Source organism: Euprymna scolopes, chromosome 15, assembly GCF_053919585.1.
Source record: "Euprymna scolopes isolate OS-2025 chromosome 15, ASM5391958v1, whole genome shotgun sequence".
In the NCBI taxonomy this organism is placed as follows: domain Eukaryota; kingdom Metazoa; phylum Mollusca; class Cephalopoda; order Sepiida; family Sepiolidae; genus Euprymna; species Euprymna scolopes.
Window position 1 is genome coordinate 33,904,355 of NC_136496.1, and position 25,581 is coordinate 33,929,935.

Below are 25,581 nucleotides of genomic sequence, written 5' to 3' on the forward strand. Positions count from 1 at the left end.
AAAATTTTAAATTATTGATAATCTTTGGTTTCTCCATTTTTCTGTGATACGTTTGGACATAGGTCCAAAAAGTAGAAGATATAAGGATTTTTTTTTCAAACATTTATCGGTACGCCATATTGATTTATGTTGAGGGAATCATCATTATGTCTGTGCCAACGATCTTCTCCCTGGCGTCAAACAGTTATTCGTATTACTTCGATGGCAGATTGAAACAAATCGAACAACGCCGACGGCACCAAATGAGTTTCGTTTGAAATATGATCTAAAATAAACGGAAGATGTATCGCCTGAGAGACTTCGCCTCTGCCAAAAGAAAAACGGTGATACAGACGAAATTTAACAGAATCTAACAATCACAGTAACATTTACTTGATCTTACTCGCCACGTAGCTACACAGAGTAGAACACTGGTATACGGTGTCCCGGGATGCGGGTTTTTTTCCAGATTACAATGTGGAATACAATGTTTTCCCGGCCCCTGGTTACAGTATTTGTCCCGTTTAACAGTGTTATTTATAATGTTATTTGATTATATACATGTCTATTATATATATATATATATATATATATATATATATATATATATATATATATATATAACTACTTCATTTATTCACATAAATTTAATATACGAAAGTATAGATTTATGCGTAAACTTTAAGCATTTACTTCAAAAGTGCTCAATACGTAGGTAGAGCTAGTTAGTAATTCATAAAATATATATGGCGATTAAGCTACACTGAATATTCCGCGTTTCATCCAACTCCTGACGAATCCTATAGTTGGATGAAACGCGGAATATTCAGTGTAGCTTAATCGCCATATATATTTTATAAATTACTATATATATATATATATATATATATATATATATATATATATATATATATATATATATATATATATATATATATACGGTACTGTATTTTGTTACTAATTTTTTATATTTACCGTATAAAATTTGGCTTAGGTCTCCATACAGCGATTTTACTAACCACGTATGGGATTAATGCCGTATCCCGGGGTTCTATTATATTTCTTTTCTATATTAGGCATATGTACACACACACGCGCACGCATATATATATATATATATATATATATATATATATATATATATATATATATATATATATATATATATATATATGAGCCTGGCCAGTACCACATGGGTGACCATTTGGGAAAGCTAGGCGATGTATGTTTCCAGGTTGGTATCTGGGAGGCACGTTTAATCCACTGGGAGAGATGCACCCCCGCTCTTCGTTAGGACATGCATCTAGAAGAAGGAAAACTCTAATGTAAAAACCTGATGTCTACTGTCTGCTCTACCTTGTGGCAGCCATTGCACCGACAGGTATAAGCCGTTGTACAAAGAAGTGTCGTTAGTTCTGTACAACAAATCATATGCGTGGATTTCCGAACAACTTAGTTGTTATGGCGGACATCATACGTCTAAATCGATGGCAAGTCTATGATTATATATACTAGGTCAGTGAAAAAGGTTTTTCCTATTTAAAATTTAATCTGGAAAATTATATATATATATATATATATATATATATATATATATATATATATATATATAATTTTTAATCGACCTATATTTCTAATTGACTTCTCATCGACTTTATATATTTTAATTTACTTTTTTACGTAATTTTATTCATGCAGATATTCTACATTATTTACGTATACTTACGTAATATTTGCGTAAAAAAAGGTTATATTAAACACAAATCACTTTCTATATATATTTATGTATGCGTATATATATATATTTCTTTTTAAAAAAAATTGCCTACCAAACTCCTCTGTCAACTCCAGACAAAAAACTTAATATATAGTGTATTCGAACCCATGCGAAACTTTATATTTGGGTTTTAGCCGGGGAAAATCAGTGCAAAAGTGTGAAAATTAAAAAAATGGAATTTAACAGGTCGAACGATGACATTACGAATATGCATGCGTAACTTAATATCTTTTGGTTCATGTGCTAGCCTCGCAGCAAACATGTCTTCATAGCTCAGACATTAACGTCAAAGAAAAAAGTAGATCGTAAGCTGAACGTTTTTGCCTTCGAATTATCAGTGGTGGCGCACGAGTATTGTTTTTTTTCTTACTTTTTAAATCATTACTATATATTGTGTCCAATATAATATAAATCTTACCTGTCTGTTTAAATGTATGTATGTATGTATGTATGTATGTTTGTTTGTATGTCTGCCTAAAATTTTCGACAGAGGCGACGGATTTTCACGAAATCAGTAGCATTTTGAAATCGACCTTTCGGACGACAAATATCGAAAATTGGCCAAAAACAATTAATTCCTTCACCCTCTACTGGGCACTTTTGTATAGGGAGGGTCTATTTTTTTGCTAATATTTTTTGCAAGTCATTTAACCCTCGCGTTCAGGACGTTGATTAAAATGCGTCATTTCGCCCGCACGTGACGTCACAGCCCCGGTAGGCACTTCGGTAAGACAGTTTGGATTTTTGTTTCACCTCTTTTTCCTCTGGCGCATTACAGGTTCGAGCCTGCTTACTTTTTTTTTTGTGCTGGCAATTTTCCTTCTTTTTTTTTTTTTGTGCTGGCAATTTTCCTTTTTTTCTTTTTTTTTTTTTTTTTGCTCAAAACACACCTTCAAACACCCGCGCAATACCAGGCACCCAGGCTAGTATAATAATAATAATAATAATAATAATAATAATAATAATAATAATAATATATATATATATATATATATATATATATATATATATATATATATATATATATATATATATATATATATATATTACATTTTCACTCCAAACAAGGCACATTGCCACTTTGTTGTAGGGGGCTACTATCAGGGACATAGGCATCAGGGGTACTGTGTAGGGAGTTGGGCAGCAAGATGTCGGTTCACGTTGCACTTGAACTTCTGCATGTCAGTACAGTTGGGGAAGCAGGGGCCCGGCAAGGAATTCCAAAGTCTAGCTGTCCTGGGGAAGAAACTACTGGAGTAAAAGACTCTTACATCTAGGGATCTCTACTGTGAATGGGTGGGATTTAGCTGCTTGTCGGGTTTGTCGGGGGTATTTACGTCGAGGGGGCACAAGTGCTTGCAGTTCGCCAGAGCATTCATCGTTAAAGTACTTGTAGAAAAGGCAGAGGGGTGCAACATTTCGTCGATGGGACAGGGTCTTAAGTTTAAATGACAGTTCAGGACCTATCAGATTGGTGACTCTCTTTTGAAACTTGTCTAGGAGCGTGAGACTAGTAGCAGATGCACCAGCCCAAATATGACAACAATATTCCATACATGTGCAATGGTGACCATATAGAGATATAGGATACTTTCGGGCGTTAGTATCTTTCTAGCACGGTATAGAGAACCTACCTTCTTCGCAGCGGTCCTGGCGATACTCTCGATGTAATTGTTCCAACTCATGTTTTCTGGGGGCGTTAGGCCGAGGAGTTTAAAGGACGCACTTTAAGATAAAGAGTCATTGGGTATTGCTATTGGTGGTAGAGAAGGTTTCTTGTAATTATTGAAGGAAACGAGTTTAATCTTTGCAGCATTGAATGTGGCCATCCATTTATGTCCCCAGTCCACTACATATCGGAGGTCATCCTCTAGTGCTTCTGCCATTTCTTTAGATATGTGTTCATTTGTTTTCCTGTCGTGTCTGTTATAGAGTGTGGTGTCGTCTGCATATACACCCATTTGACAGGCAATTTTGTCCGGGGGGTCATTTATGAATATTAGGAATAACAGAGGTCCCAGGAGGACCCCTGAGGCACTCCCGCATTTATATTGCACTGTTTAGATGTACGACCATCGAGGACAACCTGGATTTTTCTTTTATCTAAGAAGGATTTAATTATGTCATGTATTCTTCCAGTGATACCATATAATTTGATTTTCCTAAGAATACATTCATGTCATATTTAGATATCTTTAGAGCTACCGCTCTACTCTCCCCCGCTTTGTCCAGTGACTGGTATATACGTTCTGAGATTACAGTTAGGATGCCTGCTGTTGAACGGGCTGTCTAAATCCATATTGTTGGTCAGTCAGAAATTTAGCATCTGTAAGGTGATTGAATAGAGCTTGGTTAATTATTGTCTCGAATATTTTGGCAAAAAGTGGGAGGAGGCTAATAGGGCGATTATTTAATGGGTCAGTTCTTTCGCCAGAATTCTTTAAAACTGGTACTACAGAAGCAGTTTTCCAGCAGGCAGGAAAACAAGATTCATTAAGACATTTGTTGTAAATTTTGGAGAGAACTGGAGCTACTTCGGCGGAGCACTTTTTAATAGCACAGCCGGGATGAGATCAGGTCCACATGCTTTTGCAGTGTCAAGATTTCTTATGATAGCATACACCTGTGAAATTTCTGTGTGGGAACATGTGCTTCAATTGCTGTTTTCAAACATTCAGTGGTCTCATTTGCGCACTGTTCAGCAGGAAGTGAAAAGATATTTTGCCATGGGGTGTCCCTGATGAGATCCCTGGTGGCTTCCCAGTCAGCCTTTTTATAATATCTCGTTGTTTTGAGCACTGGCCCTTCAGTTTGGCTCTAAAGTTTATGGCTGTTTCAACTATTACCTCTGCATGATCGGCGTTCCCAAGTGGGCTGTGGGCATTAGTTACACAGTCATCGGGAACTGTGGTCAGAAACAGATCTAGAAGTGATGCGTGCTGTTCTTGCTGGTCTGGGAAACGGGTTGGAAACGTAACCATCTATGACAGGGAATTAGATATAGAGAAGTTATATGTAGTAATACAATCTGCGTCTGTGTGAGTAGAATATATGTATATATATATATATAGTACCAGCGTTTAAACGTTTGCTACGTTTAGCCACATTGATTGATTAATTTTAGACAACGAAACAGCCTCTGTGGGTGATTTAAGTGAAAGAGTCAAAAACGGGGGAAAAGACGGAGAGAAGAAGAGTGATATTTCATAGAGAGAGGGAATGCGAGAGGAAGGAGAGAGATTATATTTGATACCTTAAATGTTCGCCATATGTCATACTATTTATTCATCCATGTTCACATTTGGGCAGATTATAACCTTTATTTGCACACGCATGTCAATCACGTTGCTATTCTCAGCTTGAAATGTCAATGTTTAATAGATGATTCTCATTAGAACCTGCTGATTATGATTACGAAATATCCCGCGGGAAATTACAACTACAAGATTAATTGTCCGTTTTGATATGATCGATGTTGAACTTCAAACGTCCATTAAAAACTGCGACTTTCAAAACTTGCACAAATAATTGTAACTTAAGGAAGTTGATAATCACATATCACTCTCTCTCTCTCTCTCTCTCTATATATATATATATATATATATATAAGTGAAAGTGTCTGTCTGTTTGTGTATCTGTCTGTCTGTCTGTGTACATTTCCCTACGCAATAACTCTGTCAATTTTCAGTCTACAGACACGAAATTTGAAATACATGAGATTGAGATTTGGAAAAATCTTTGTAAGCCGTTTTCGGCCAGATAACAAGATCAGTATCGTTTTGAAGTTTGACCTTTCAGATGACAAATATTGAAAAATTGGCTAAAAACATTAATATCTTCAATTTCAACTGGGCACTTTTTTACAGGGGGGTACCTCTTTTCGCCGATGTTTTCGAAAGTCATCTCTCCTTTCGATTGTCTATCCTTAATTAAAACCTACGTCGGTTTGACGGTGGTCGTAACAGCAAAGACGTCACGTTTTTTCTATTCTTTTCTTCCTTCGCGGTACGGGTTACAGCCTGCCTTCCTACTACGACTTTTGTTTTTTGCTCAACACACACCTCCAAACACCCGGGCACCCATGCTAGTATATATATAAAAGTGAAGTATCTGTCTGTCTGTGTACATTTCCCTACGCAATAACGCTATCAATTTTCAGTTTACAGGCTTGAAATTTGATATACAGGGTATTGAGATTTGCGGAAATCTTTGTAATCTGTTTTCGGCCACAAATTTAGCTGTTAAGGGGTCAAAGTTCAACGATTTAACCTTTGAGAACTCTACCAAACTCCTCCGACAATTTGGGGTCTAAACACTTGAAATTTTAAATATAGGTTCTTTGGATATGGATCTAACTTAATAATTATATTTGAGCCGGAAACAATAAATTTTTAGAGGTTTTAATAGGGGTCAAAGTTTTTAAAGTTTTAAAAGTTTTGAGTAATTTGGTAAAAGTTTTGAGTAATTTGGTAGAGACCGCAGACAATTTCTGGTCTAAAGATTTCAAATTTTATAAAAAGGGTATTCAGAGATAGGGCAAGCTTTTTGATCGGTTTTGTCGAAAATTTGAGTTACCGGTATGTATGTATGTATGTATGTATGTATGTATGTATGTATGTTTTTATGTCTGGCTAAAACTTTCGACAGAGGCGACGGATTTTGACAAAACGAGTATCGTTTTAAAGTTCAACCGATTGTCTAGCCTTAATTAATTCGGTTTGGCGATGGTCGTAACAGCAAAGTCGTCATGTTTTTCCCGTTCATTTCCTCCTTTGCAGTACGGGTTCGAGCCTGCCTTCCTACTACCACCTTTTCTTTTTTTTTTTTTGCTCAACATAAACCTCCAAACCCCCGAGCAATGCCGGGCAATGCCGGGCACCCATGCTAGTATATATGTATTAATGAAAAACAAATGGATGTAGTGTTTACCTGATATACGCAATGGTAAACTTCAAACTAATATAAATAACAGTATTTATATGTAGAAAATTTAATCCCAACCGAATTAAAAAAGCTCAATTCGCAATAGAGAGTAGAGCTTATTATAAGAGAAAGAAAATTAAAACTTAAAAAAGTTGAACTTTACAATCAAAATTTATTGTTCGACTGAATACTCCATAAAACAATTTACAACGTTCTTATTCCGCAGAGTTTCAAAGAATGCTATTCTTGTTATTCTTCTCATCAGAGGACATAAAGAAATCAGCAAATTATATTTGTAGCAATGCTTGAATTTGCTAGTTAAGGCATTAAGTGAAAGCGCAATTTATTGCAGTTATCAATTGCCAAATAAAAAAGAGAACACATGTGTGATATGGAAAAACTATATATAAACAAACAAACTGCGTATACTATTTCAGCTTGCATGAAACTCCTCTCAAGTTGATCAAAAATGCAAAATAGTTCTTTAGATAGAATGTATTCCAAAATAAGTCCAGCGTGACGATGCATAGTATCCCATTGGAAAGTTTTCAAAACAGCTGAAATAATGAAAATTGTTTTTTTTTATATTACGGCAGTGGTCGTGAAAACAGTGAATTTTATATTGTCAAGAGGACTAAATCATCACCAATTTCAAGAATCACTTAAACAAATTGAAGCAGGATATGGCGACCTTACATATTTGCAAATGTTCGATGGCTTACTCGTGGAAAAATGCTAGAACGAGTATATACATTGAGAGAAGAGATTTCCATGATGTCCTTTAAATTCAGTGATTTTGCACGCAAAGCTTCTTGATGAATAATGCAATGAAGTTTAATTATTATTTTATCAATGCTTATATGCTTTTGAAGCAATGCAACACAGCCCTTTTTCTCTCCAACAATTACTGGTGCTCCATCTGTGATTACTCCAGAAATCTTTGATAAATCCAGATTCATTTCGGTTATCAATTTTATTATGATTTGCAAAATATCTGCTCCAATGCTCTTTCATAGGAATCAATTTCACAAATTCTTCCACAATATCAAATGCTGGTGTTCTATCCCTTCACAAACACTGCACGGTGACAAGTATCTTTCATATCTGTGCTTTCATCGATAGCAAAAGAATAATACTCCTGATTGTTTAAAATCCCCCCACCAAGTCAATCCTGACATTTGCTGCCAGCTCTTCAAGACGCCTTGTTACTGTTCTTGCCGACAAGCTGATAGCAGAAAATAATTCCCTTTTTACTGGACAAAAACATCTGCTACCTTGAATAATAATTCTTTGAAGAACTCTCCATCAATAAAAGGTTTCATCTTTTCTGCAATTAGTTTTGACACTTCGTAGCTTGCGCAAATGTTTCAGACACTTCAATTTTTCTAATAAAAACAAAAGATAATTGCTTTGTTAAATTATTTCTCAACCTTGAAACTTCTTATTCTCGGGCTTTTCCGGTAAAATTGTTATAATGGTTATGACGAGTTTCATAACGCCGTTTAATATTTGAATTTTTTTTTTTTCCTCGGCAATGGTTTTTTGACAAATTAAGCAAACACATTTTGAAAAATGTTCAATGAAAAATTAGTTATTTGTCCAGGAATTGTTAAAAGATCGGCACCCGAAATCCACTTTTCTTCTCTTAGCTTCCATGGGTTTGTTTTTGCTTAGACAAAAAAGATTTCTGGAAGAGTAAATAAATAAAAAGTATGGTAATCTTCAGATAAAAAGAAGAATTTTTTTTTTAATTTACACGCGATATATCCAGGCCCCAATTGTCACTTTGGTTTGATTTGTCTGTATTTAGATGGTGTCCAGGGTAAGATGGCGGGTCGGACAAAATTCACTTACCGAGCAGACAAAATTCTCTCACGGGCCGGATGTGGCCCGCGGGCTGGGGGTTGCCAACCAATGGCCTAGACCCTTTTGACTTCTGAGTCAAGGGTAAACCCCGACTAGAGAGAATGAGAATGAAATTTGGTATGTGTTATAGTAATTTGCCTATACACATATAATAATATAGCTGCAGGTATCGTTCTAAAAAGAAGTTAACAATCCAGCAGACAGCCTTGATAGTCGGGCCGAACAGTCTTTCTAGTAAATCTTTTGAACTACTTTTCTTTGTTAATAAATCTGTTTACTCAATTTCTGTCTTATGTCTAATTCTGATCCTAAACAAGATCACAACATATATATATATTATTCCTTAATTGGAATTCATTTTTTTTTTTAATTTTTTTTTTTTTTATTTCGGACTATTAGTCTCATCTTTTTATTAGTTGTCGTTTTTGGATCTTTTTATTGGTTCACAACGTTTCGGCCAACTTCCTCGGCCTTCGTCAGGTGGTAACCGTGACGGATAGGAACTTCGAATCTCCTAACTGCATTCTCAGCCATCACTGCCATCCGTAGTTGTTGTCGTCTCACCACGTTTTTGACCAATTAACCTTTGGCACGCTTTGGGTGGGATTGAAACCGCTATCTTCAGACAATGTTCATCTGGAACCGTATAGATTCAACGTCTCTATCAACTGCGCCACGGGCCCCGAAGGGCGATCAAGGTTGGATTCTTTGATCTTATAAATCCACGTTTATTTATTATCTGATCTTCCATAGTCGGGTCCGTACTGATTGGTATATATATATATATATTATTCCTTAATTTAAAAAAAAAATAAATAAATAAAATAAAAAATTAAAATTAAAAAATTAAAAATTAAAAAAATTAAGATCACAACAGTATCAATATCTATTTCTATCAAAATGAACACAATAGCAGACTGTTTTCCTCCTAATTAGAGAATAGTTTATTTTTTAACAAACACTCTTTATCCACATCAAAGATAGATTCATTTTAGGCGGCGGGGGATGTGTGATTTTCACTTTTTTTTTCCAACGTAAGTCTTTCTGATGTTTTTTTAATAAGATAGGACTGAACTATCGCGAGTTGAAAAAATTACACATGCATCATTAAACCTTAGAGTGCAAGTCAGGCGTAGACCGAAGTCTATTTATATTAAATATGGATAGATTTAAGAAAGGATAGTACTTTTTATTAAAGATTCGATGGGAAGTATTTTGGGGTGTCAGCTTGAATTTCAAATATGTTCTCTCTTCCAATCAAATTCTTTGTAATCACTCATAATGTTACTCATAAGTTATTTTCTTTCCTTGCATTAAAAGTAATTGGTTAAAGATCAAACTCAATATCAGTAAGGCCCATACTATATTATAAAGGAGATAGGGATTCTATTGTGATTTCCACCGGTTCACCGCATGAAGGGCTCCCAATTAAACATTCATTATATCATATTTTCTATTGTCCCTATTTATATGTCTCCCCATGAGGACTGGGACGGACATAAGATCTGTTTTTAATGTTAAAAAGTCCAGCCCTCCAATAAAATAAACTCTGGATTAAAACGAAAATAAAAATTCCTTTAGTTTAGACAAAAATATCAATATACATAATACAGTAGATATATAGATGGTTTATAACGAGTCAAATCTTTGTTTGGGTGGATGAATGCGTATAGAAATTTGCAAGATGAAATGCAAAATGTTCATTTCAACTTGCTGACATATTTCTATTCGTTTGCGCATGCGTAAAACTAATCATAGCTAAAAGTGGCTTAATTTTACAGCTTTCTTATATCTATGCCGGGTTAGCTCAAATGATAACGAATGCGACTGGAGCGTTAAATGTTTTGATTTCGATTCTAGCTGATAGCATCCAACTAATTTTTTAAACTTTTGAACTCAGTAATCTAATATATAAAAGGCTATGTGCCTGTCTTTCTGTCTCCATATATTCAAACTCTATCTCCTCCGAAACTAAAAGTCGCAAAATGGCGCTAGGGGCCTCAAATGATTAGATTTTTTACGGGCCGTTTTTTTATGGGTCTTAGCCGCTTTAAATAATTTTTAAGGGGTCAAAATTGAAAAAAAATCGTTATACATTTTGTACATTCAACTTTCTTTTTAATTTTTAATATTTAACCAGTTCATATGCGCGTCGTGTTGGCACAGTGGTAACGTCACCAGCTTTGAATGCTACAGTTTTGCTTTCGTTTTCGATTCTAGCTGATGGCACCCAAATACTTTCGTTTACTTTTGAAATCATGATTTTATAATAATATATACGAAACTGGACAAATTAAAATATCATATTTAAGCGTATTTTACGCTCGGGCAAAGCCGCCCTCCCCACTAGTATATATATATATATATATATATATATATATATATATATATATATATATATATACTACGCTTAAATATGATATATATATATATATATATATATATATATATACTAACGGGGGGAGCTTTGCGTAGGCGTAAAATACGCTTAAATATGATATTTTAATTTGTCCAGATTTCGTATATGCTATTATAGAGTCATGATTTCAAAATTAAAGGAAAATATTTAGGCGCCATCAGCTAGAACCGAAATCGAAACTATATCATTCAAAGCTGGTGACGTTACCACTGTACCAACGTAACACGCATACAAACCGCTTAAAAAATAAAAGATTAAAACTAAACGAGGACATGAAAGATGACCTGTAGTATTAAAACATATATACCCTGTTCCTAGCCAGCAGTCAATGAGTTCCCCGTTGTCCAAAGTTTCCTAAATAACACTATTTTTAAGTAGTATCGTATTAACTTCCAATGTCATTAATATTAAAATCCCATCCAGAAAGAAACACAATTTGCTATTTAACAATGAATTCTAAATTTGAAATGTTTGTCCCTTTTTATCTCACTTAATCAACATTTTCTTTCAAAAAAAAAAAAAAAAAAAAAAAAAACACCGCTATAACTTGTTTCTGTGTTCTGTTTGCGTAATCATCGTTTGTAGTTCAGTAACCATCGGAAGGATATGGTGCGTTAGAATTTCACTGGTCGGCGCGATTTTAATCTTATTTATTATTTTTAACCATCTTCACGCCCCAACAACCCCTACCGCTTGGTACAGAACGCTGGCAATGATTTCCAATATGAATTAGGCTGCGATAAAACAATCAATCTGCAAAGTGTTAATAGTTAATTATATTCTACTGTGCTTCGTTTTTCATTTTAATTATTTCTGTCTTGTCTGCTTGCATCTCTCCTCACCTCTCTCTCTCTCTCTTTCTCTCTTTCTTTCTCTCTCTCTTTCTCACACATTTATATAAATATCTATCTATTTATATATAAAAGGCACTTTGTCTATGTGTGCGTGAGTGTTTTAACCAACACAACTCTGCTCCTAAGCTCTACATAAGTGCTGAGTACTGTTGTTGAAAATTTTTAAAGGTACATGAAATAATCTATAATATAAAGCTCAATCTCAATGTACGTCTGTATGTATGTATGTATGTATGTATGTATGTATGTATGTATGTATGCCAAAAACTTTCAATAGACGCGACAGATCCTGACGAGATCGGTATCGTTTTGAAGCCAACGTCCCGGACGACAGATATAAAAAAAAAATTGGCCAAAAACATATTTTCCTTCACCCTACACTGGGCAGGTTTCCATAAGGAGGGATCGGTTTTTCGTTGTCATTGTTGCAAGTCATCTTTTCTTTTCCATTGACTATGCTTAATTTCGATGCTTTTAAACTTCCGGTTGCCCGATGGAGACATCGACCAAGACGTCACGTTTTCTTTTTCCTTCCTTCGCGTTACGGGTTCGAGCCTGCCTGCCTGGCTACAACCACTTTTTTTTTAAACACCTCTCTCCAGCCAGTTGTTGTTTTGATTTTCTTTTTACTCGGCCGGCACACCCAGGCAACGCCGGATTGTTTTTATTATTATTATTATTGCTTTTTTTATATAGTTTTTACATTTATGTGATTTTTCCCCGTTCGCTCTTTCTTTCTTTTTTTTCTTTTTTTTTTTTTTGTTACACCCCGTCCTTGTTTAATCTCCTTACTACACCACCTCTACTCTCCCGGGCAACGCCGGGTACCCCAGCTAGTAAATTATATATATATATATATATATATATATATATATATATATATATATATATATATATGCTTCATCCCCGTATTATATCGTCAGACTAATTGCATGTATTTTTTGTTATTGGCTACTTTTATATGTCTAAATATAATCTGTAATATAAATCTCAAACGTCTGTTTATGTATATATATGTCTGCTAAAAGCATTATGTATATGTACGTCTGCTAAAAACATTCGACACACGCGACGGATCCTGACAAGATCGGTATCGTTACAAAACTTCGTCTCCCGGGCGAAAAATATCGAAGAATTGGCCAAAACCATTAAATTCCTTTGCCTTCAAAAAAGGCAGTTTTCTACAAGGGGGGGTCGCTTTTTTCGTCGACATTTTCGCAAGTCGTCGTCTCCGTTGGATTGATTGGTCTTAATTCCAACGCTCGCGACTTCCGGTTTCGCCATCGACGCATCGGCTAAGACGTTACGTTTTTTTTTTTTGTTTTTTTTTTTACCTTCTTTTTCTCCTTCACGTTACGGGTTCAAGTTTGCCTTCCTACTACATTTTTTAAGACCTCTCTCCACCCGGGCTGCCTACTATTGTCCCCCCCCAGCTACTACCACTTTTTTAACACCTCCCGGGGTTCTTTACTACACTACCTCTCCACACCCGGACAACGCCGGGTACCCCTGCTAGTATATATATACATATATATATATATATAGAGAGAGAGAGAGAGAGAGAGATACATAGATAGATAGATACATACATAGATAGATACATACATAAATAGATATAGATATGATCTGCGTTATTTATTTTATTATTATTTATATTACTTGTTTATATATATATATATATATATATATATATATATATATATATATATATATATATATATATATATATATATATATATGCAGGAGCAGGTAAGAGGAAGAGAATTCCAAAGTTTAGTTGTTCGAGGGAAGAAACTCCAGTGAAGGGGTGAGATTTTATTGCTATGCGGTTTTGTTACGGATATGTACGTTGAGAGGGGGGGGCAGAAATGCAACGAGTTCATCAGAGCACATTCCATTAAATATTTGTAAAACAGACGCAGAAATACATCATCGCGGCGATGGGACAGAGGTTGGAGCCTAGTTGACAAAGTGGGACCTAATAGACTGAAAACTCTTTTTTGTACCCTATCCAAGAGGGAGATGCTAGTGGTAGATGCCTGTGCATGAACGAATATTGGCCTTGTAGAGATACAGGATACTCTCAGGTGTGAATAGTTTTCTAGCCCGATAGAGGGAACCCACCTTCGCAATGTCCTTAATGTGTTTGTTCCAGTTCATATTGCCAGCAAATGTTAGGCCGAGGAGTTTGAAGGAGTTTGTTTCTGTCTTTCAAGATCCTTCAAACAAAGTGACGTCAAAAATATTTTAACTCTCTCAATCTCATCTTATCTCTGTTGTCTTTCATGACGATTCACCACTGAATCTACACGACTTTTCCAGTTCTCTCGATCTCGCATGACAGTTTGCAAGTCCCAAGCACTTTCCAAGCTTGTATTCTGTAGCAGGTTGTCAATATAGATCATTCTTCTTCTGTCACGGTTTGGGTGTTCATCTTTATCCAGAGAACTAGCTTGCTGGCTTCATCTTCGCTGTATTTCATGCAGTGACCGGCTACTCTCATCCTTCTCTGCTGGACTTTCAGTGATACTGGTGGTAGGTCAACATAAAGTTGTTGGTTTGCTGCGTGGCTCCCCCATGAAGTATTGAGGGCCATCCTGAGCATCCGCGTGTAACAGCCATCCAGTCTCTTCTTCAGCACATTTGTAAGAGTCTATGCCTCAGCATCATCGAGAAGGACTGTTTCTATTGTGGCAACAAAGAGTCTTACTTACAACTTTTCTGAGAGAGTTGATGACCATATCTTCTTTAACTTAACTTAACCTTGAGCAGAGTCCCATCAAGTTCTTTCACTGCAATTGGGTCAACGTGATTGAAGGCCTGTATCTCTTTTTTCTTGGCATTGCAGTACAAACCCACCAATCGCGCTTCCTCTTCTAGTTGGCTTAGGAGTTCTTGGGCTTGACCTATTTTCTTCAGTTAGTAATGTTAGGTCATCAGCAAAATCAAGATCAGTAATAACAATTGGTTGGACACGCTTCCTCTTTCGTCTGTGCAGACGAAAACCAATCTCCTCTTCACTTCCATTGAGTGACACTCTTAAAACATACAGGAATGAATTTAAAAAAAAAGATAGAATAGATAGAATCAAATATTGATGTGTGAAATGCGGGTCTATTTGAAACGAAATATTACAATTCAACCTAGTAACTTGATAGATTAGTCTAAGTCCCTTATTGATGTATCTTAATAATTGTACATGTTTTGTTTGTATATATTATTTCTTATTTTTATTTGGCTTCTGTCTTTCAAGGTCCGGCACGTGTCGAAGAGTTGTTGATGGAAGTCAACGAAAAGGTGCGACGTCTTGAAATCAAATACAAGGCAAAATCCGATGCCAAAAAGGTTTGTTTTGAAACGAGACTTGTTCTTCCGTCAGTATGTTACGTTTTTACATAGGAATCACCACTCATCAAGACCCGGAGGCCACTCGAGGATAAGGGTTAATGGGTATACATTAGGCAATGGGATTATAATGTAGTAAACATACATAGTTGAAATTTTGTAAATTGGATTACTTAGGGAGACGTTCCATCAAGAACTTGTTTACGTTAGACTTGAAGACAATCAAATTGTAGTCAGCTGAAAATCAGGCAAACGGAATAGAATTCCACAGGCGTGCAGTTCAAAGAAAAAACTTTGTTCATGAAATCTACGTTTATGCTTAGGCACAGATAAAGAGTCTGGGAAATTATTGATAATGGTTTTTGGCTAAACGAGTGTTTTTCGTGAAAGTTTGGCGAGGGGGGTCATAGATTGAAGCTCAGACGAGCATTTGCCGTGAAAATAACGATAAAGTAGTATACAGACTCGCAATGTCTCTTCTGTGGGAAAGAGGTTGCAGGGAAGAGAAAAGAGCATCCTGCACTCCCAATTCGTAAATAATTAGGAGTTTTGTGTTTTTTTCTTCTCTTTATGTTTTTCATTGTGTTTACACGTAATTGCCTAAAATGTAGAATCTCATTATTGTTTTGAGGGTCGATTTAGCTGACGGTGTTAATCTACAATAATAATAATTCTAAGTGTAAATAAGTTGTTAAAATATTTTTGATTATAATGAGGATATGACACCAATGATTTCGGCGGTTGTTTTTATAACCACAGTTATAATAATCAACCAGTCAGAAGCTTCAAAAGTTATTATAAAAAATGTCCAATTTTGGATTCAATCAGTTGGCCGTCGCCTCTGTCTCGAAACGACTCAAGATCGGGACTGCATTGATTCTTCCCTCCATCTTTGTTACTAGGAATTACTTAACACTCAAGATCGGGACTTCATTAATTCTTCGCCGATTTGGTTTACTGTCGCCATCTTTGTTCAACATAATGTCTCAACACTTAACATAAGTAATAAAAATTAATTTTAAAAAATCACATTTGTAACGTTTGTTTTATATATAAAATTCATTTTGAATGTCTTTAACAAAATACACTTATATTTTAATGTTGGAACGTTGTCAGTCTTTTACGTGTCTTGTTAGTGGAAGAGAAATGTTGAAAACTAAACTGCCGAAATGACCTCAATAAATCAAGTATAATTTTTATTACTAGATTTTATTGTCTTTCATCTGCATTAAATCTCCTTTTTATATACTTAGAAAATTGGTATTTACAACCAGACATAAGTAAATCTAATTTTTTTTTAATACTTACGCCAAGTGTGTTTTCATGCGAACGGGTGAAAAAAATTTTATTTAGAAATATATAACAAATTCATCTCCAGATGAATAATGGATATTGTTTTATTTTTGTTTTGTCTGTTTGTTTGTTTGTTTTGTTTTGTTTTATTTTGTTTTTTGTTTTGTTTTGGGGGGGGGGTTCCTTTTTCTTTGCTTTCTTTTTTTTTTCTTTTTTTGTTGTTTTTTTTCTGGGGAGGGGGTCATGATTTTTGTGAAATTTTCCAATCCTGAAGAAGGGACCAGTTAATAGTTCGCCGGACAAAAGCCAAAGATATAACAAGAAACAAACAAAAGCCCTAAAACACAATTTTGTTTTTTTTTAATTCACAAAACTTTTTATATTTTACCTCTAATTCAATTATAACTAATGTTTGACAGTATTTTACTTGACAAAAATGTTTTATGTAATTTCTTAATATCCTTCGGAATCAAATGCATTCTTTACGTAAAGAATCTATGCAAAGTTTCACTTTTTGTACACGATGAAATAAATTTACATCGTATTTTGATGTTATTATGATATTAGTTTAAGTGACAGTTTAAAAACAGTAAATATTTATTAGTAGTACGAGCAAAGGAAATTAATTTTTTACACACACACACACAGATATATATATATATATATCTATATTTATTTATCTATATATATATATATATATATATATATATATATATATATATATATATAAGATTGTTTGAATTTTGATTTATTTTTTATTGCCGATTAATTTCTTTATTTCGCTCCCTGTGCGTTTTCTCTTATTGTAAGAAAAGAGTTATTTGCCCTTTGTTTACATTTTTCTTCGCCTAAATCTTAGGGCGTTTTTACTTTTTTATTTAAATATCAATTATTATAGGTTCGATCCTTGCCAATAAAACTCTAGCTATAGTGATAAGGAGTAGACTCCGAAACATGCATGTATATAGATAACTTACTTTTAAGCACGTAGTAATTATTAATTAATAATTAATAAATAATATTTAAATAATATATATATATATGTGCGTGTGTGTGTATATATCTATATCTCTATAAAAGTGAAATTATCTCTGTGTATGTCTGTGTGTACGCATTTCCTTATCAAATTCCTGTCAACTTTCAGTAAACAGACTTAAGATTTGACATAAGGGGTAGTGAGATTTGGGAAAAATTTTTAATAGGTTTGCGGCAAGAAATTTGGCTGTCAAGAGGTCAAAGTTCAACGATTTGTCCTTTGAAAACTCTACCAAACTCCTTGGCCAATTTTGGGTCTAAAACACTTGAAATTTTTGATGTAGGTTACTTGGATTTAGATCAAACTTGAACCCAAAACAATAAATCTTAAGGGGTCATAATAGGGGTCAAAGTTTTTAAAATTTCACCTCTGCGGTCTCTACCAAATTACTCAGCCAATTTTTGGTCTAAACATTGGAAATTTTTACATAAAGGGTATTCAGACATACAGCAAGCTTTTTAATCGTATTTTGGGGCGAATATGTGGTTGCCAAGAGGTCAAAGTTGAAAGAGTTGACCTTTGCAGACTCTACCAAACACCTCAGCCAATTTTAGGTCTAAACACTTGAAATTTTACATCTAGGTTACTTGGACATGAGTCAAACCTTTTAATATATATATATATATATATATATATATATATATATATATATATATATATATATATATATACACACATAAAGTTATAAACAGTACATAGGGCCCGAGCAAAGGCGGGCTGAACTGCTAGTATATATATATATATATATATATATATATATATATATATATATATATATATATATATATATATATAAGCAAAATCCGATCCCGCATTTTGCTAAATCCTACCCTCTGATGAGAAGGAAAGTATTTCTTCGAAACTCCGCAGATTGAGAACTATCCATTTATTTAGTGTTTCCTTTTTAAAATTAAATATGTTTTTGCCTCTTTTTCAATATGTTTTTAACATGTTTTATTAACTACTTGTTCTCATATATATATATATATATATATATATATATATATATATATATATATATATATATATATATATATATATATATATGACATCTTCTTTCTTGTAAGAGCAATATGGTACAGTGTAACCCGAATATAAAAAAAACGGATATAAGAGAGATTTTCTCTGGTCCTAAATTTAAGCCTCCTTTAATGTACAGTGTAACCCGGATATAAGAACCCCAATTATTCGTGTAAACCGGATATAAGAGAGCTGCGGTGTTCGGAGAAGAGGTTTCTTATGTCAGGATTACACTGTATCTGTTCCTTATCTCCCAAGTATTACCTCATCCACATTTTCGTTAGCCTTTTTATGCTTACGTTTTGAATAAAATTTTCGTCGCTAAAGCATCCGATGACTACATCCGGGTCTCTCCGTACAAGAATAAGATTGGCTGATGTAAGCCATAAATACGGATGGTTATAGCAGTTTGAAAGAGACGTCGAAAGATACACTGAAGGCCTATGGCTTAAGCATATTACCAGTGACGTCTACGAACAACTCTTCATTGAGGCGACTTACTAGATTGAAGGCGACTTACTGGAGGCATTACCTCCGCCTTTTTAGGAATAGTGCAGTATTTGTTTTGTTGTTATTATACCATTCTTCCAGGGAGTATCTTATAGAAATGAGAAAACAACGAAATGGAAGTTTCATTTTATATTAATAAACTTTATTTGTTACTTTCGTTAGTGGCGTTTAGTAGAAGAGTACAAAAGAGAAACGTATTAGTAAGAGAATTCAGTGTTCGTACGCGCTTGTATTATAGTAGTGAAGAGATTAAATATCCGACAATTAGATATAGGTCAGGCCTGTTGAAGGAGAAAGAAAGAGACAGATGTTCTTGTGTGAAGATAGAGTGTTCGTTTGGGTACAGCACGTGGAAGCAAGTAGGAGTTTGAAGAGATATATAGCTAGCTCGTTGTACTCACGTCCTGCCTGGGGCAGCAGCCCCAGGCGAAGTCTGCTCCCAGGCTGGGTCAGTACCAAAGAGAGTTAATGGTTTCACGTTTCGCCTTTTATATACTCTGTCACGTGACATAGAGCTGACTTGTAATTGGACAAGCCAGGAGGAAATGAATTTCAAATCTCGAAGTTGTGAGATGTAGTTTCTGTTTATTGGAGCGGTTGCTACAATCCACTTCAAACAAACATATCTCTTTATTTATTTAATACGCAAGCTACAATTTTGCGCTAGATTAACCTTTTCTTTATCCTTTTACTACCGAAGCTGCAGTTTTACGGCATATCAATCCTTTCTTTGTTTAATATGCAAACTATAATTTTACAGTGTATCAATCCTTTCTTTAGCCATTTTCTATTCCGAGATATATCATTAACCTTTGATGCTATGCAAACCTGTTGTTGTGAGGCGTATCTTTATTTGAACGCAGGCGACCTAAACAAAGCTGTTAGCCAGATTACTAGATAAACCAAACGGGCTAGCGAAGCCGCCTTAGAAAACTAAAGGCGTGAAAGTGTCGAGTTTATCACTGTCATTATACATGAGTACTGCTTTCTTTTTACGAGCGTCTAGAAGGTCATAAAATATTTATCGAGATGAGGCAATAAAACAAAGACAATCTCAATCTGTGAAAGTTATAATGTTTTATTAGAGACCCAGTGTACACGCGCCTCTCTCTATGTTCAAAGAAGGATGTTACTGATAGCCATCGTCCTCATTTCTGTAAAGGCATGGTTATTTCTATTTTTATAGCCGTTGGAATAAAGGGAGACAATTCGCAGGGTGCGCTTTTAGTTTTTTATTCTTTTTTTTTTTTTTTTCGCCCCAAGGAATGCATTTTACCACTTGGACGTGGGGAGGGGGCTAATAATTGAGATCATATCTACAAGCGACTATGTGAATAGTTCCTATTTACAATGCCTCTCCACGGGACAGAGTTAGACACCAGGGTCGTTTTTTTTTTTTTAACGTGGAGAAAAAGAACAAAAATTAAAAATTGTCTCAATCGTGAAGGATTTCTCCTCCACTGAGAGAGAAGAAACTGAAGTGCAGCATCTGAATAAAACAGATATTACACTTTGATCTTGGTCCGCGGGCGATATGTCTGTTCGCGTTAGATTTAAACTTCTGCAGTTTAGTAGTCAGGAAAGCAAGAAGCAGGAAGACAATTCCAAAAAACTAGCAGTCGGTTAGAAGAAACTATAAGAGTAGAAAGCTTTCTCGCGTTTAGGGACCTTAACAGAGAAGGGTGGGATTTTGCTGCTTGTCTGGTTAGTTAGGAGTATGTACGTCAAGAGAATACGAGTTCAATGAGTTCATCAGAACACATTATATTAAATTACTTGTAAAACAGGCACGAGGTGCAGTACTGCGTCGATAGGATAAGGGTTGGAGCTTTGCCGATAGCGCAAGATCTATTAGATTTGAGACACTGTTTGGCCCTGTCTTAAAGGGAGACACTGGTGGTAGATACACAAGCCCGGTTATTGCAATAATACTCCATGCAACGGCGAATGGTAGCTTTGTGGAGATATAGGATACTCTTTGATATAAATAATTTTCTAGCACGGTAAAGGGAACTCACCTATTTTACAGCAGCCTTGGCAATATCCTTAATGTATTTGTTCCAATTCCTGTTGCCTGTGAATTTTAAGCTGAGGAGCTTGAAGGATGAGGTAAGGTTTTATTAGCCACGGCATGGTTGAGAAAGTTTCCTGTACAGTGTTATCTTCTATAATATAAATCTCAAAATCTGTTTAAATGTATGTATGTATGTATGTATGTATGTATGTATGTCTGCCTAAAACTTTCGACAGAGGCGACGGATTTTCACGAGATCAGTACCGTTTTCAAGCTCGACTCTTCGGACGACAAATATCGAAAAATTGGCCAAGAACATGATTTCCTTAACCCTCAACTCGGCACTTTTCTACTGTGAGGGGTCGCTGTTATCGCCGATATTTTCGAAAGTTATCCCCCTCTTTTCGAAAGAGACTTCTTTTTTATCCAAGCCTTGCAACTCTCTTATATCCGGGTCACACTATATCCAGTGTGTGTGTGTGTGTGTGTGTGTGTGTGTGTGTGTGTGGTCACGAATAGGTTTCTATATGGTTGACTATTTTAAACAACTGATTACATATAATGATAGAAGATGTTTCGAGAGACAGAAATGGGTATGTTTGATCTGGCAGAACGGTGGTTCATTAAAATTGTGGGGTCTGCGTTCGCTCCTGGTCCACAAAGTATGGAAATAGAAAAATTAAAAATTTAAAAAAAAAACATTTACAAGTGTTTTTGATATAGATGTACATAAGAATACTTTGATAAGTATGTTTTAACTTAAATAGGGATGGTATAATAAAATTGTGAGGGTCTACGTTCGCGCCTGGTCTCCATAGAATGGAAATAGGCACAAACTTTAATAAAGACTTTTCATAGCTATCTGCGTAAGTATACTTTGATAATTATGTTTCAGTTTGAAGAAATATGGTATAATAAAATTATGGGGTGTTCGTTCGCACCTGTCCTCCATACAATGAAAATATGTCACAAAGTTTAACAAGGTTTTTTTAATATAGATCCACAGAATATTGTGATAAGTGTTTCAGTGTGAACAGGTATGGTATAATAAATTATGGGGTTTATCTATTTCATTTTTACTTTCATAATATTTTGCTTTGGTTTTGATACCCCCAAATTCACCCCAAATTTACAACCCTTCCTTTTCATAACCTATCATACTTTCATAAATCAGAGTCCATTTTCTGTAGGCTGTTTTTGAACCCAGTCAACGACGGGTACTTTTGCTAGTATATATATACATATATATATATATATATATATATATATATATATATATATATGTGTGTGTGTGTGTGTGTGTGTGTGTATATATATGTATATATGTGTGTGTGTATGGGTGTACATATATATGTATATATATATATGTATATGTACATATATATATATATATGTATGTATATATATATGTATGTATATAGATATGTATGTCTATATATATTTATATAGATATATGTATGTATGCCTGTATATATATGTACATATATATATGTACATACATATATATATGTATATGTACATATATATGTAGATATATATATGTATATATATGTATGTATATAAATGTATGCATATATATATATGTATGTATATAAATGTATGCATGTATATATGTATGTATGCATAACATGAAGATTCTTAATATCGGTTGTCCTGGTAAATCTTTGTACAAATTGAATATGCTTGAAAATGGTGTTTAATAGGTATTCAAACCATCTCCTTCAATAGATACAGTTTCTCTGATGTACCATCTTCTATAATATAAATCTCACCTGTCTGTTTAAATGTATGTATGTATGTATGTATGTATGTATGTATGTATGTATGTATGTATGTCTCGCAAAACCTTTCGACAGAGGCGGTGGATTTTCACGATATCGGTATTATTTTGAAGCCGGCCCTTCGGACGACAAATACCGAAAATTTGGCCAAAAATATGAATTCCTTTACCTTCTAACGGGCACTTCTCTACAGGGAGGTGTCATTTTTTCGCCGATATTTTCGAAAGTCATCACCTCTTCTCGATTGTCTAGCCTTAATTTGAACCTACGTCACTTCCGTTTGACGTGGGCGCAGCAGCTAACGCGTCATGTTTTTTTTCTTTTTTTTTCACTTTCTTTTTCCTCCTTTGTGGTACGGGTTTGAGCCTGCCTGCCTGCCTACTACCACTTTATTTATTTATTTATTTATCTATTTATTTATATTTTATTATTATTATTTATATTTTTTTATTATTATTTATATATATATATTTTTTTTTTTTTTTGCTCAACACACACCTACAAACACCGGGCACCCAGACTAGTGTCGCATAAATTCCAGATACACACATTGTTACATTGTCACGAAGTTGACCCTGGAGGATATGTTGTAGTAATTTGATTTCTAGCGAAACGCGTATGTTTATAATTTTCTGGAGAATAAATGGAATTCCAATATATTATTGTGAATTCATGTGTCGATTTGAAAACTAGACAAAAGTCATTTGTAAGGACGTTAAGTTAGGGAGTGTCTCATAAATTTTCATGTCCAGCTCGAAAATACACCCGGAATCCCGAACTGTAAGGAATTTTCCTATTTTTCTCGGTGTGCCTAAAATTAAAATAAAGTTCCATGAACAAAGTTTCTTTCCAAGGACTTTATATCAGTGGAAAACAATATAACGGGGCTGCTTCATAGCTGACTACGACACGATCGTTTTCAAGTCTTATGTTACCAAATTCTTGTCAACCCGTACATTTAAATAATCAAATTCTAAAGATTTAACGCATTGTTTTCTATCCGTTCAAGATATTGTTTATCGGTAATCGAGAATTATATTTAAACCTTATCCTCAAGTGGCCTTTATGCCTTGGTAAGTGGTGACTCATTAATAAAAAAAAAATCATATTTAGATTATGTTAGTGTTGAGACGATTAATCGGAATCAGAACCGGACATCGGAAAATTGGAACTTTTTGGAGTATCGGAATCGGTATCGGAATTTAAAAAAAAAAAACTGTGCCTATTTTCCGATGCCAAAAACGAGTCCTTTAATTATCTTTTTTTTTTTTTATTGATTTTGTTTTTTGAAAAATCTTCCACTGTTGGTAGTAATAAAATAGTAAATATTTATTGATTTTGACCTACCAGTACAACAAAAATCGATACATCACGTCCACAAGTTTTGTTTTTTTTTTTGTTTTTTTTTTTACGTTTGAGAAAATATATGCACATTTAACATGTGTTTTTACGGTAATCGGGAAAAAAATGTCCAATGTATAGTTAAATATTTAGAGATTTATAAAGATCGGAATCGGTAATTATATCGGAATCTGGTATTTAGTACGGAATCTGTAATTATATCGGCATAATCACGGCATAATCACGTTGAGACAACGATTCCCATTAGATCACCGAAGTTAAACAAAATTGAGCCTGGTCAGTACTAAAATAGGTGATCATTTTGGGAATTCCAGGTGCTGCAGTTACTTTCCAGTTATTTCAGCATTGTTTCTAGTTGTCCTGGACTTCTCCTCAAACAGTGCCGATTCAGGAGAGGTGTGATTGGAGATTGCGCAACCCTTGCCTCACAATTACACGCGTAGCTACCTTTACAATAGTATCCATTGTTTCTTGAAACAAAACGGGGGCATCGATCGATCGGAATCGGGGAAAATATTGGAATCGTCCCATAGAGAGGGGAGGAAAAGAGAGCAAGGGATAGATAGATAGATAGATAGATAGATAGATAGATAGATAGATAGATAGATAGATAGATAGATATCATCTGTTTTTATATTACTTGTTTCACTTGGTTATTTACTGCCAATAAATTTGATTTAGTTGAATAATCGATATTGTTTTTGTTTGATTATTTTTTAATGATTTATTTATTGATTTTTTTTTTTATTGATTTTTTTTTTTTTTTTTTTGCAGATAAGATATGAATTTGTTCGCATGCCAGGCGAGAAACCCGGCCACGCTGTCCTGGAGGTTGCCAGGCAGGCCAGCGCCATTTTCATTGTGACTGGAACCCGCGGCATGGGAAAGCTACGACGGACAGTGATGGGTAGTGTCAGCGACTATATACTCCATCATTCCCCCGTACCCGTTCTTATTTGTCGACACAAGGAGAAGGATAATCGTTGACTTGAGGCCGGAGGACCTCCAAGATCGCCTGGCTGGCCGGCCGCGGGTCCTCCACCTAGTCCTTGAGCAAAACAGACACCAGAATGGGCCACTGACCTTCTATAAAAACTGTCACAGGATGTGCACTATCGATGCCCGGATATAGACTCTGGATGGACGCCAGAATGGCCTCCAATCTTTTTATTTTCGTTTTTATGTTTGTCATTTTATTCGTCCACTTTGTATATTTTTTTGTTTTCTTTACTGAATAACATGTCATTGTGCTTAAATATCTTGATTTAATTAATTAACTAATTAATTAACTAATTAATTAATGTAGGTGGCTATTATTATTATTATTATTATTATTATTATTATTAATAATAATAATAATATTTAGTCCTACAGGAATCATTATTAAACCAGGGATCGCCCA

At 34.7% G+C, this 25,581-nt stretch overlaps 1 protein-coding gene across 2 annotated transcripts in view; it reads left to right on the top strand.

Annotated features, from left to right (window-relative positions):
* Positions 1-25,581, top strand: part of LOC145293768 (universal stress protein in QAH/OAS sulfhydrylase 3'region-like) — a 340,470-nt gene that overhangs the window by 313,513 nt on the left and 1,376 nt on the right. For both annotated transcript variants that reach the window (XM_080140277.1, XM_080140278.1), the window contains 2 exons: positions 15,072-15,163; positions 24,954-25,581. The exon at positions 24,954-25,581 is cut by the window's right edge and continues 1,376 nt beyond it. In XM_080140277.1, the coding sequence (XP_079996403.1) occupies positions 15,072-15,163; positions 24,954-25,166 (305 nt within the window). In that variant the 3' untranslated portion in view covers positions 25,167-25,581. The remainder of the gene's footprint in view (positions 1-15,071; positions 15,164-24,953) is intronic.